Source organism: Trematomus bernacchii, unplaced genomic scaffold, assembly GCF_902827165.1.
Source record: "Trematomus bernacchii unplaced genomic scaffold, fTreBer1.1, whole genome shotgun sequence".
NCBI classification, from domain to species: Eukaryota; Metazoa; Chordata; class Actinopteri; order Perciformes; family Nototheniidae; genus Trematomus; species Trematomus bernacchii.
In genome coordinates this window covers 779,934-793,603 of record NW_022987393.1, presented here as the reverse complement: position 1 = coordinate 793,603, position 13,670 = coordinate 779,934, and the positions used below count along the sequence as shown (strand labels likewise).

At 38.3% G+C, this 13,670-nt stretch overlaps 1 protein-coding gene across 1 annotated transcript in view; it reads left to right on the top strand.

Moving 5' to 3' along the window:
- LOC117486104 (plakophilin-4-like) overlaps positions 1–13,670 on the top strand; it is a 36,972-nt gene that overhangs the window by 8,620 nt on the left and 14,682 nt on the right. Inside the window, exons 3-8 of the mRNA XM_034134735.1 lie at positions 1,768–1,880; positions 2,636–2,670; positions 3,156–3,272; positions 4,670–4,824; positions 6,799–7,240; positions 12,882–13,046. Of these exons, the coding sequence (XP_033990626.1) occupies positions 1,768–1,880; positions 2,636–2,670; positions 3,156–3,272; positions 4,670–4,824; positions 6,799–7,240; positions 12,882–13,046 (1,027 nt within the window). The remainder of the gene's footprint in view (positions 1–1,767; positions 1,881–2,635; positions 2,671–3,155; positions 3,273–4,669; positions 4,825–6,798; positions 7,241–12,881; positions 13,047–13,670) is intronic.

The following is a 13,670-nucleotide window of genomic DNA, read 5'->3' as shown; positions in this document are numbered from 1 at the left end:
CTCCGAGAGCTTTTCCTGGATGACTTCAAAACAAGTTTTCTAGCCAAGCTGTGTGGTGTTTTTATATTTAGACGTTGTTCGCAGACAGAGAAACCCCCCCGCGGTCTCCGTGATGACACCAGCTGTGATTCCTCGAAGATTTATGAAGCAGCTGGGAAGCCTCGGTGTTATGTAACAGAATACAAATGAGGGGACTGCCAAACCGACCAGCTATCCCACCGCAAACATCTGCTCTACTGGCAAACCTTTGAGCAAGGCATTGGATCCCTACCAGCTCCTAAGGCTTTGAATAAGTAGGGCATACTTTAGTGTGGTGGTGTTTGGGTTGGATTATTGCCAAAAGGACACTAATGGCCACATTTAATGCATATTTTTCACATAGATAATACATTGTGTCTGTGCCTTATTGATTTTTAGATTTTTTTGAGATTTTTGAGATTTTGCAGACTGTACAAACTAATAATACGAGTTAAAATTATATATTTGTAATCTTAAATCATCAGGACATTTGGGTTTTTAAGGAAGCAACGACATCTGATTCACTTTAACCTTCACTACAAATACTCATTCTTTGACTCCCATAGGAAAATTGCGTTTGTAATGGTGGAAAAAAGATCAAATGTGTCGTGCATTTGATTTTAACAGCCATTAAAGGTCATACAAATATTTAAAAATTACTTTGACAGTTGCATATTTACTGCTTACCCTATAAGGGAGGCTGAGGCTCACTGGGTAGTGTGCTGGACTTCGAATCAGGGGATAGCAAGTTCACTGCAGTCAGCATGTCGTTGTGTCCCTGGGCAAGACACTTCACCCCAAATTGCTCCTGTGGTGATTGTCCACAGTACTGAATGTATGTAAGTCGCTTTGGATAAAAGCATCTAACAAGTGTCATGTAATGTAATATGCACCAACAATGTCAGAGGGTTTTTACATGATTGTATCTTTTCCCCTCATCTCCCTTTATATAAAACCCAACTTGCACAATAATAATGCCCTGATAATGTACCATTGTTTCCAACTTTTGTTTTTTTTGCAAATTGAAAAAATGCACTTAAGGAATGCATTTCCATTGTTTCTGTTTTTTTCATCATGTTTTTTGTGTGTAGCATAATGGACTGAGCTTAAACTGTATTGCATTGTGCAGAATGACGATAATTTATGCGTGAATCCGTGAATAATGAGTTTATGCTAAGGGAGTCGTCTTGCTGGAGGGCAACATGTATTCAGTATTAAGACAACTTGTGCATATAACATGCTGTACATTTGAATGCATCATATAAATGTCCAGGCAACATCTTGTGCTCTTTTATGTGTGAGATATAGCAGATTATACACAGCAGTATGACGTAAATAACTAAGGCCACTCAACAAGAAAGCAAGTTTTTAATGATCTGATGCTAAGCTACATTATTAGTAAGAAGTCTCTCTGTTGGTCACAATAAAAAAAGGAGCCGTTGACATTTACATTTGATCATTTTTCTGCTCAATCCTCGATGCTTTGTGCTTGAATTCTTCAAATGTGTGTAATTACATTATCTGAACTGAAGGCCATTAAAAGGTCCCGGACACAGGTTTTAAATCTTAAACCCCCTTTAACAGTCTCTCAGCGTCGGTGAGAAAACCCGCCAAGTCATTCAGGATAAACACAAAATGGGTTTTAGGTTTAATTCTAACTGGCATCAAATAGGGCTTATAAGGAGGCTTAAATGGCCGTGTCACGGTGAGTGTCGGGTAATAATCACCGTCGTGAATGTCTTCCTGCAGGAGCTTCAGTTTGAGCGGCTGACTCGAGAGCTGGAGGAGGAGCGGCAGATTGTGGCCAGCCAGCTGGAGAGGTGCATGCTGGGAGCTGAGTCGCCAGCGGGAGATAGCAGCAGGTAAGCATGAAGCTCACGTGTCGTGCATTGAATCACAAATCATGTATGTTATTTTCCAGCAAAATATGAATAAAATACACTCAGAAATATTCTATTTATTCAAGCATAAAGTTGTTTGAATTAACACCACATAGTATCATACAGTTAATAAAAACCTGATTTCTGATTCAAATGGAGTATTTGTATGTCATATTTTGTAAGTTATTGAGGCCTCACATTGTGTAAACATCACATTAAAACACAACTACAAAACACCTTACCTAGTGTGCATAAATAGGAACTATTTTATTCAATTTTAACCCTTAAAACACTTTTTTAAGATGCAAAATTGTTTGCAATTGTTCCAGATTGTCACATAACCTTTTATTGTGGTCATACTCTTTTATATAATTGTATTTCTTAACATAAATGAGTGTCTTTCAGCTGCAGGTGTTAGCCCATATATCAAAATGCATGTGAGGTTATTGATATATAACATGTCCGATCCCCAGCTGGGGTCAACTCACTTTCATTTTTATATCAATTTGAAGGGTGAATTGAATTCGACACAATACAGACAGAGTCTTCATATTCATTTTACATTGAAATGTTTTCGAGGCAAGAGATTCCTTCGATAGACAGATTTCCTTTTTACATTTGAAACCTTTTTTTATCCTCCTCCTAGACTGATTGAATGTAAAGTGTTCGGCCATGACTCTGATTTGATTTGCGTCACTCTCCTCTCCTCCATTTCCTCCTCTTCTCTCCTCCTGAAGCTCGTCCGAGAAGTCGTTTGCATGGAGATCTGCAGGTATGAGTTCTCACTTTTAACCTTTAAAGATATGCAAAGCTATTTTTAAGATGATACGGTGACAGAGAGATGACCACTTCAGGTTTCAAAACCACAAGGAATAAGATAAAGATTATACGGCTTCAAATAAGATGGGTTCCATATGATGTTGGCTGTAAGGAAAGCATTTTTCCAGATGCAGAAAGACAATTTAGCCTCAAAAGGAAGAAGGCCAGTGAAGCAAAACAAAACAATGTTTCCGCCAGAATATATGAGCTTTGAAATGGAGCCATTTACTATTCTGTCACAGATCCCTCTCCTCTGTTTCCTCGGCGATTCCTCACTGTCGTCTTTCCAATAAAAACAATAAAATGCTGTGTTATTGTGTGACAAAGAATCAGTACTTTTCATATTTTTTTCAGTCTAAATTTGCTTAGAAACGTTTGTTAAAAAGTCTACCCAGGACTTGCTGTCTGTTTTTGGGCTAATGGCAGATGCTTTCACAGGTGGAGAGTTGCAGGGCGGAGTGATGGAGGCGTCTGGGTGTCCTGGGCGTCAGCTGGAGGTGGAGGTGGAGGAGGGTCTCTTCATGCCTGAGCCCGACCGCGCCTCGCTGCATGACAGTGAGGGTCTGTTAATGTACACCCCACATAGTCTGAACCACATTTAAAGCAGGGGTTATGATGTGTGAAGCACAATTGGGAGGAATAGCCACATTTTCTAAAGAAATTCCACTTGTAATTAATCAATTCAATTTAATTTGTAAAGCCCAATATCACATTTTACACATTTGTCTCAAGAAACTTGCGAGAGAGCAACAAAGGAGAAGAATGTTGAATATTGTCGCTTAAGTTGTGTGTGTTTTAAAAATGTATATCCCATGGCCTGACAGACATGCAATAGTATGTATAGATTAAGAAAAGATGCCAAAATAACAACACAGACAATCAAAATGAAATAATGTATAATTTCACGTTACATTTTATACTGTAAAAAATATCTGAAGCCCTTTAAAAGCAGTTATTCAGCTTATCAATCCAATTCAATCCAACTTTATTTATACAGCACATTTAAAAACAACAGAGTTGACCAAAGAGCTGTACATCAATACATATATGAAAAGCATATTTAAAACCGATGGGACAAAAAACAAATGTAAAAACACGAAACAATAAAACCATACTTATAGCCATAGACTTGAAAAATCTCTTTGTCTCACTCGCGGTTTCATTCTTTATTTGAAAGCATGTTGCCAGAAGAGCTTCTCATATTTTCACACCTGGGCGTGTCGCTGTCGGACATTTCTCCACTGGAGCGCGGGACACTTCGGTCCATCAGGCTTCCTCACAGCTTTTGTTAAACCAGGAAAAGAAAGGAAGCGTTGATGCAGTCAGAGCAGCTGTGCAGTTTTATGCTGTTTTATCTTCTCTGAGTATATTGAACAAAAAGAAACAACTTTAAATAGTACCATCAAATAGTCAGAACTCACACCACCTGTTTTGCTTCCAGTAAAGCCTGGAGCAAATCCTTTTAAACAAACATTTTTCAACCTCAATATCAAAATGTTCACATTCAACAAAAATAAATATATAAAAATGTGTATATTACAAATTATACAGTGGCGTATTTATATTAATAAAGATACTAATAGCAAAAAACATATTATTACTTGAAATAGGCAGTGTCATACAGTAATTATCCTTTTTCGTTGGTCTTATATTCCACGCAGTCGAAGTGGTCTGTTAGTGTGAACACATCCCTGTTCTTTATCCAGCAGGAGAAAGTAGGCCAGCTTTACTGAAGCGATATGCAGATTGTTCCAGGGCCAGCATAAAGGCGTAATGCAGATATACATGTGCACGAATTTATATGCATAATGCCTTTTAACAAGTTCAAAGCCATGTGAGATAATATGCAAATCAAGAGGCTGGTATAGACTGCTGATGGGTTTGATTGCCCCTCGAAGTGCAGCGATAACAACGCAGTGTTTCCTCACCCCCTGATCTCCCCTTCCTCTCAGGCTCGGGGGGTCACTCGGCGCAGATGACCTCGTATTCAGACAGCGGTTACCAGGACAGCAGCGTGAGTTACTACAGCAACCAGAACGTGGTGCGCTCGGAGCCCCGCGCCTCGCTGTCCAGGAGCCCGAGGGCCGAGGGTCAAGCCTCTGGGCAGGTGGGTCGCATCTACACGAGTCATTCTAATGTTGCTCTAAAAGCTGAGGTTCAAAGGTTATACCTGACCTTTGAAGGCCGTTGAGATAACAATTTCCCCACAAGATGATTTAGACTCAATTCAAGATTCAAAGGTTTTATTCTCATAAGCATAATAGTTCAATTATTGGCAAGGACATTTAAAAACCCAGGCTCCTCTAACATACAATACACTTATATAATATATTATATATAATATATATAAATAAGAGGACTGGTTGATTAATAAAATAGCTGTTTTGGAGCTTGAAATGTTGATCGCTTTGGAATAACATGGCTGAAAAGTCCTTATAATCAACCAAAACATGTTCATTTCAACATTTGCACTACCATTTGTTCTGGAAAGACCCGTGTGCTGAAGCTCCAGTACAGATACTTACTGCATGTATTATTTCTTACATATTTCAGACTGCTGTCACCTGAAATATTTGAATAAGAATCCCTATCCCTACAACAATGGTTGCTAGTAAGGGCTCGGTAATTACTGTTGGTAGCTTTTATGGATCTTTCAAATCATTAATAAATGTATTAATGTTGGACTGACATGGATAAGGTGGAAATAAACGGTCCGGTCAATTGCTGATGAAGAATAAAGGACTAAAAACAGTCGCTCAATTGATCCTTGCAGCAAATGAAAAATCATTTTCTACTTCTTACATGTTTCTGTCACTTCAAATAGTGTTTTCTTTTGCTGTGAATACTATTATTCTTCCCTAAAGCAATGGCTGCTCAATAATAAGAACAATAGCTAAAGCCTTCAAATCAGAACGAGTCGTACCTTTAAGACTGCGTCCCATTATCCTCTCATTGTGGCTAATAATGATATGCTCATTGCATGACAGTAGCAGCAGGAATGACAGATAATAGTGAGCCCATTTGAATTTTCTCCTGATTTATTCCTCACTGGATGGGCTTACATGTCTCAGCTCTTATTTTCCCTTCGAGGTGTCTGAGCTTTGATGGATTAAGGCGCCACAGATCGGCATTCAGTTGCCTCCGTCTGTAATTGAGGGACATTTTACACTTGGTAATAAGCAGGGAAAAGTAGATTTTTGTTAGCATAAATGTGAAATATACTGTCAAATCTTCCCAGAAATGTAATATATTTACTGGCAGAACTCAACATACAGTATAATGAATGTAGACATTAAAGCAAAAGCACACACGATCACTTACTTGGACAAATAAAAAGGATAATGATGCCCTTCATCAGTTAGCATCCTGCCGCTAAGTGTCACATTACAGTACATTTGCAGTGCAGTGTGCAGAGCCTCATTTCAAATTCAGAAAACAGATATGCTTAAGTGATTAGTTTTCAACAGTGTGGATATTATACTTGACCTTTTTTGTTGTTTTGAGCCCTGTAGAGTCAATCTTAATACAAACAACTGCTAAAATGTCATTTGATAATGACCTTGAAGAATCTACAATAACTTCTCTACTTTAATCTGTGGTTAAACTTTGCATAACTGCCAAAGAAACATGATTATGCAGGATGCGAAAAACAGCATTCAGTTAGAGAATTTGTTTTTGCCTAGAAAGATATATTATGCTTTGATTATGTTTTGATTATGTATCCAATAATAACATTATATGTTGCACATTTTTATATATTTTACACATATTTTATTTATTTATTTTATAGTTTTGTTCTGTAAGATTACATTGCTTTTATCATCGATTTTCCTTTTGTTTTCTGCACTGTCATAATAGTGGGCCTTAAAGCATTTTACAGGGCTTGACATTTTATGCTTAATCGAGTGCATGCATAATTGAACGGTATTTACTCCTAAAGCATAATGACCTGTTAAAATAAAAGGGCTTCAATAAAAGCAAATGCCTGCTTACACAATATGACATTTAGAATATTCAGCTGGACAAAATACATGTACTCAAGTACTTCTTCCCCCTCTGATCATCTTCCATCCTCCCTCAGGTGTCGGGCAGGGTCTTACGGAGGATGACGTCCCTCCCCTCCAGGAGCCAGTCTCCCGGGGGGGGCACCGTCTCCCCCTCCCGGATCTCCCTGCGGACCTCCCAGGGCAGCACCTACGACTCCCCCATCCTCTCGGAGCCCAAACCTCTGGCGGCCGTGTTCCTCGGGACCTCCATGCCGCCCTCCTGCCCCTCACCCTCCTCCCCAACCGACGCCACCCAGGCCCTGGGGGGAGGTGGTGGGGGGGGTCGCCTGGGCTCCACCCTGTCCCTGGTGGAGGGGAGGTGTCTGACGGGGTCCCCTCTGAGGTCGGGGATGACGGCGGTGCCGCAGCACTACGGATCAACGCTGCCCCGGCAGAGCCAGCCGCTGGGCTACGGAGCTGGGGACCCCTATGGCCTGTTCCAGAGGGGGGGGCTGCCGCGGCCCGACAGCCTCATTGGTCAGTACCACGCACAGGTTAAAGTTCATAGGGCTTTATTTTCATATGCACAGCTACAGAGTAGATATGCAATACAAAACCAAAGTCACAGGCTCCTCTAACAATGCAACATAAATATGTAGAAGGGGCCGCCGTATAGCTCACCTGGTACCATGGAACCAACCTGGAACCATGTATCCACACCTGGGTCTGGAATGTATCACTTGTGACTACTCTTCACTGATGACAAATGTCTGACATTTTTACAAGATAATTGTCTTTATTCATAAAGAGGGGTAGTCTACAATGTGTCTGAGTAACAACAGTATACTTTACGAATTTCCCCAAAAATTTAGATTTCTAGGAAAACAAAATAAGATCTAATTTGAATTTATAACTATATTATTATTATTCCAAATATTACATATTTTTCTTTCATCCTATTAAACATGACCCCATGTTGGGAATGTCTGCTCTACAGTCTATAACAAGAAGCTCAGGTTATATTTGATATTGTTTATATTTGATATACTATTTTTCATTTTATTTTTAATTGTTAATTCTATTCCACTTTTTAAGTATTTGTATTCTAATGTTGAACACACTGGTCCTGTCACAAAATAATTTCCCAATTTAGGGAATTAACTTTAGATTAAAAAAGTATCTATCTATCTATCTATCTATCTATCTATCTATCTATCTATCTATCTATCTATCTATCTATCTATCTATCTATCTATCTATCTATCTATCTATCTATCTATCTATCTATCTATCTATCTATCTATCTATCTATTACATTTGTAACTGCACAAAGTCAGTTGTATAAGTGTTTTATTTAACACAGCAACATTTTATGGTAAGGATATTTAAACAATATCTTTTTATTCATCATTTATTTGAGTCCAGTGATTTTCCCTCTCAGCAGGACATTAAATGATACGACGTGATAAAACCTTACAGCCACATTAAACATGAGGGAATATGAAGCATTGTTGTGCTTCTAAGGGAACTGTGGGATCTTTACAGCCTTCGTCCTTCAGTGTTTGTCTTTGTGATGGTGGTTTGATATCGTGTTACACAGACACGCAGGACTAATGAAAGCATATGGAGTGGAAGGTGTATTGTTTCTTATTGCCCTCTGTTCAGTGCTCTGGTTAGTCGGATAGAGCGTCAGTTTACACTGCTGGTCAAATCTATCAAAATGTGGCGTTGAGTTTCCTTTGAGAAAAGCACTTTACTGCAGAGTCTGGCTTCAGAGAATAATCTCAATAATAAATCAGGTGTCCACCACTGCATTAACAAATAAATGTATTTAAAAGAAAGGAGAATTTAAGAGAGAAAATTCATTCAATATGTCTACCAATAATATATCAATCTTTATTTCAGAATGTACTGTAACACTTTAATCCTGCTAGTAATCTCTATTTTCGAATACGGTATACAGTTACGTTTTTTTTTGTATCCTGATTACTCTACAAGCCTGAATAAATGTTTTCAGCAGCTCTTGTAAATAAACAAAGCCACACTCCACCACGATTTAATAACCTGTCCTGTGTCCAGGGGAAGTGGACTGAGCAGATTGAATATTGTAGCAAACAACCCTTTTACTGAGCAGCAGAGTTTCCTGAATCATCCAATAAATGTGCATATTGAACAAAATAACTTTCTGCAAGCTCTGCATGTGATGCTATCTCTAAGCGGGCTCAGGGAGCTCATTTCATGGAGTTTCCAGTCTAATCTTCTTCCAGCACGGGCAGATAATGCTGCTGGGTTTGATAACATTTCATTTGATCCACGCCAGTATGAAAATAAGGGATGTAATCTTTGAGGGGGGGAGGATTTCCCTTTCACAAGGTGCATGTTTTTGAGGTAATCTTGCTGGGGGATTGATCAGTGGAGGAAAACAAAAGAAAGACAGTGGATCACAGCTGCCTGATGCGAAGTGCTTCCACTTGAGTTTCTCTCTCATGCACCGTTTAGCAAATTGATGTCCGTGAGAACAAACCGTGTTAGTAGCTATCGGCTTGTAACGAAGCAATCGATGGATAGTTGCCGTCTAGTTACACACTTCCTGTAGAAACACAAGTTCATACTCGGTTAATCGGCAGTAGAAAGCCAATAGCACACACACAGTGAGCTAATGCTAAGTAGCCTGCTTTAGCTTTCACTTGATTTTTTAAAGTTGAAATAAATGCAAAGTTTGCAAACATAAGCTAAATTATCGGGTGCAATACTATGTTTATTAACCCAATATTGTCATTACAGTACAGTGTATACAACATGTATATATATATCATTGTTAAAGGGCAGTTAGTGTTAATACAAAGTCATTTTGTACTGGAGGAAGGACATGGCATTGTAATGTGTGGCTTTCTATGTAATAATTACTAGAGAATACCTCATTATTATCGAGAAAAAAAACTCATTATGTAAGACAAAAACATCATAATCACAAGAGACCTCATTATTACAAGATAAAAGGTGGTGCACTGTGTCATAAGGGTTTAAGATTTCAGCTATGTTGCCACTAAACAACATTTAATATACTTTATTTAGATTTTTCCACATTGTATTCAGAGGGTTACACATTTATATAGCTTATCTTATTTATTTTAGGACACACCATTTCTTCCTTTAAGTTATTATTTTAGTTAATCCATCCATAATTAAAACTGTCAAATGTTCTGGTTTAAGGATATACTATTTATGAAGTACAGCACACATGCTCGGATACTAGTGAATAAAAAATGAGCTGAGAAACTTGAACAGGATTATGTATGTTCGTTGAGTCCAGTTACAAACACATACGGAGCGAATTACAAACCAAAACCATTCATATTCATCATTTTCCAGAGGAAGACATGACCTTTCTCCTGCAAAGCAGAAACATAAAACTCTATCGGGGCAACTTCCCCCCCGACACTTTGCTGTGTAGCCGCTGGAGGATTTACTTTTTTGTTGTTGTTGAAAAAGCGCTGCTGATGCTGCAGCAGATTTATTCCTGCATCCTGCCCACTGTCACTTTCCTAAGCCGCTCCCACTGACCCATATAGGGGTGTTTCCATCACAAAGCCCCTGTGCAGCATCAGCATGTGATTATCAGCTGACTGCTTTATGATGCTGTTTTAATTTAGTCCATTTTCATATGATGTGTGTGGACATCATTGATGTGTAGAGGCCCTACTTTGTGTTTGTGTGTAAGTAGATGGATGGTTGTGTGGGAGGCAGAGTCAGTGAACTGAATAAAATGACTCCCATTCTCCCGTGAGTGCTTTTCATCCAGCGGCGCTGCTAAGTGGCCTAATATGTCGCCTAAATCCTTATTCCCAGTTATCCTGCAGATCCAACATAATCCCAGATTACAGCAGGGAGATAAGCAAAAGATGGATTTACAAGATTAGGCTATTACTGATCACTCGTAGTTTAGGTAGTGAAACCTGGTGAGAAACACAACGTCAGCTGTGACATAATATTTGTTTCTTCTTCTATGAAATCGGTTGGAAAATGGCAACGTCACTGACGTGGTTTTCATGTATGAGGCAGGGAAAAACAGGGGAGATATTACATTGAGTAATATGTAATATGCAAAGCATCTCAGGGGGGTGTGGAGGAATTGTGGAGTAGCTTAACACAAACAAAAAAAAATATGATGTAAATTTGCTTTGAAAATATATATTTTTTAAAAACTTATTGAGAGTTGTAACAGCTGTGCATAAAAAAACAACAAGCAAGGACACATTTTAAACTAAAAGTAATGTAAAAGCTTTTACACTCTTAAAATTGTAAGCAAAAAGTAATAATTCAAATATTCCTCATATAATAATGAAGTTAGCTGATAGTGGTGGATAAATGGTTAAAACATCCTCTATTCAAAGCTAATCATATCTGTAAAAACATCTTCTTTTATATTTAATAGTGTTAACATCCAGTTTGTATTAAATCAAGAGAAGGTTGTGAACCTCTTTTGTCGAGGAATATTTCGATTCAAACCTTTACCACTCGATTCATAATCCATCTTTTCAGGGTTTTAGTTTCTTACGCCTCCTCTAAACTGAAGGTCATATTTCCGTATCACCCGCTGGTGAGAACCCTTCAGAAATAAATAGACCGAGGTCCAGATTCAAGATGTGTCACAACCAATTCACTCTTTATTTCTTTCTAAAGGAATGTGCTTTGCAATAAGACCAGTTTCCTGCTGCAGAAGCAAATAGCTGTTCATCAGTAGCTCTAAGTGCACATTGTGATCCCCCCCACCCCCCCTGCTCGTGCCCTAAAGCCTCTTTGTAATTGGAGCGCTCTTTGAAGTGATCCTCTCAGAGATTGGAGGATGGAGAAAACCCTCTGCTCCGCTTGTTTGACTTGCTGATGACGCCTGCGTTCGCTTTAGAAGCACAACAGCAGTCGGGATGAGTTATGAAATACAATCTCCATCTGCATGGCCTCACCTAGCGCCGAGTAATGAGGCGTCACATGACTTATGTATGACAGGCAGGAAGAGGCTTTGTTCCGTTGTTGCTGATATTACGCAGCTTTTTCTCCTTTTGCTGTAAGTGAAGTAGCATTTGATCATTCCAGAAAATACTTAACATTTATTTTAACTGTTAACAATAGCTTCTGATCAGTCTCTATATATTGGCCTGAGACAGACCATTTGTGTTGTTCTTTTTGATAGGAAGAACAAGCAGAAACTTGATATTCTAGTCTTTGATATTAGTGTGTTTGTTCTGATCTTATTCATGTTTGCAGCATACAGTAAAGTGTTGTGTCCTTTCATTTACTGTAGATTGGAGTTATAAAATAATTTGAGATTTTGTATTAAGTTGTAAGGCTCTGGATCAGATTGTTTTAGCTGTTACTAGTGGCTCTAAAACTTGCTCAGAAAATGTTCCAATACTTGCCCGTACTAGTCATCGTAAAAAGCTATGATTTTGAAGCGATGCATGAATTTGTGAATGCATTATTGTACTGTAAGTTGTTGCGGCTTTTGCCAAATTGTGTTTGTTTTCAGTTGATTTACCTACACAATTATTAGCCACAATTCTTGATGTTTGTTAATGCTGCAGTGTGAATTATTTGTATTTGTATAAGCATAATCTTTTCATTGAATTGATATGATAATAACAAGATATACACAATAACAATAAGCATCTAGAATTGAATTGATTCCCTGTATTATAAATTCATTTATTTCTTAAGTTCAATCGTCTCTCCCGAAATCTCAGAAAAGCCACATTGTTATTAATATTTTCTAAATTATTATTCATTTTTAAGTTATTGTTACAGTCTTGTTTTTACGGCTAGCGCTAAAACTATTCCACTTTTGCATTCTTTAATTCAAAACCTTTCCAAATGAAACGCAAAATAATTGCAATGTATTTATCTATATATCATATTCCATTTACGTGGACTCTTCTAGCCCTATATTTTTATTTGAATTAACTTGCACATCTCAAAACATTCTCTTGCACTATTTCATCTGTTTAATTTGTTTATGTCCTATGTATTCATGTTGCATTGTTGGAGGAGCCTTTGACTTAAGTTTTTCATCACCATATCTACACTGTAGCTACTGTGCACATGACAATAAAACCTTGCATCTTGAATCTTAAAATAAAGTTCACTAGCTTGTGTTTGAACCTTTTGACCTTTGACCCTACAGGGCTCCACAGCTCGTACGTGGGTCACGCAGGGCAGATAGATCCGGAGCTGAGGGCGGCATTATCTCCGGATTGCCACATGACGCCCGTTTTCGATGAGCGCTCCTTCCACAGCCCCCTGTACCACAGCCCCTCCCACGACCCCTCCCTCTACAGGGTCAACACAGGTACTGCAGCACTACAGAGAGATGCAGTGATTACGTATTTTTGTAGGCCAACCTGGAAGCTAGCAAGGGCTCCCTCGACATAGAGCATTTTGTGTGCATAGCAGGGGGTTAGTTTAAGAGATCAGACATTTAAACAGAAACATATTAGATTAGATATGATTTTTAAAATTGGCTTTCATACTTTCCAGCACTACTTTGGATTAATATTAGCTAACATTTTAAATTAAATAGTAACTGCTTCGTCTCAATGTATTTAGTTTATTTAAAAAAAATGTATTTGCATTTTAAGAAATTATTCGCAAAGCATACATAACAAAATAAACACATCTAGGTACATCAATTAACTACATTTTAAGAGATCACACATTTAAACAACATTTTTTATGATTTTTGAAACTGGCTTTCATACTTTCCAGCACTATCTTGGTCTATTAGTTAGTTATGCAGGAGTTGTGATGATAACAGTAATTCACACTAATCCTCCAAATAACTCACTTTCAAAACTTTAAACAACGTATTTTCACATCAGCGTCCCCCTCAGGTGCCCCGCTCCCCAGGTTGAGAAACCCGGCTAACTTTCACATCTGCTCTGAAGATTATTCCTCTAAAAATCAGCGAGTGAAA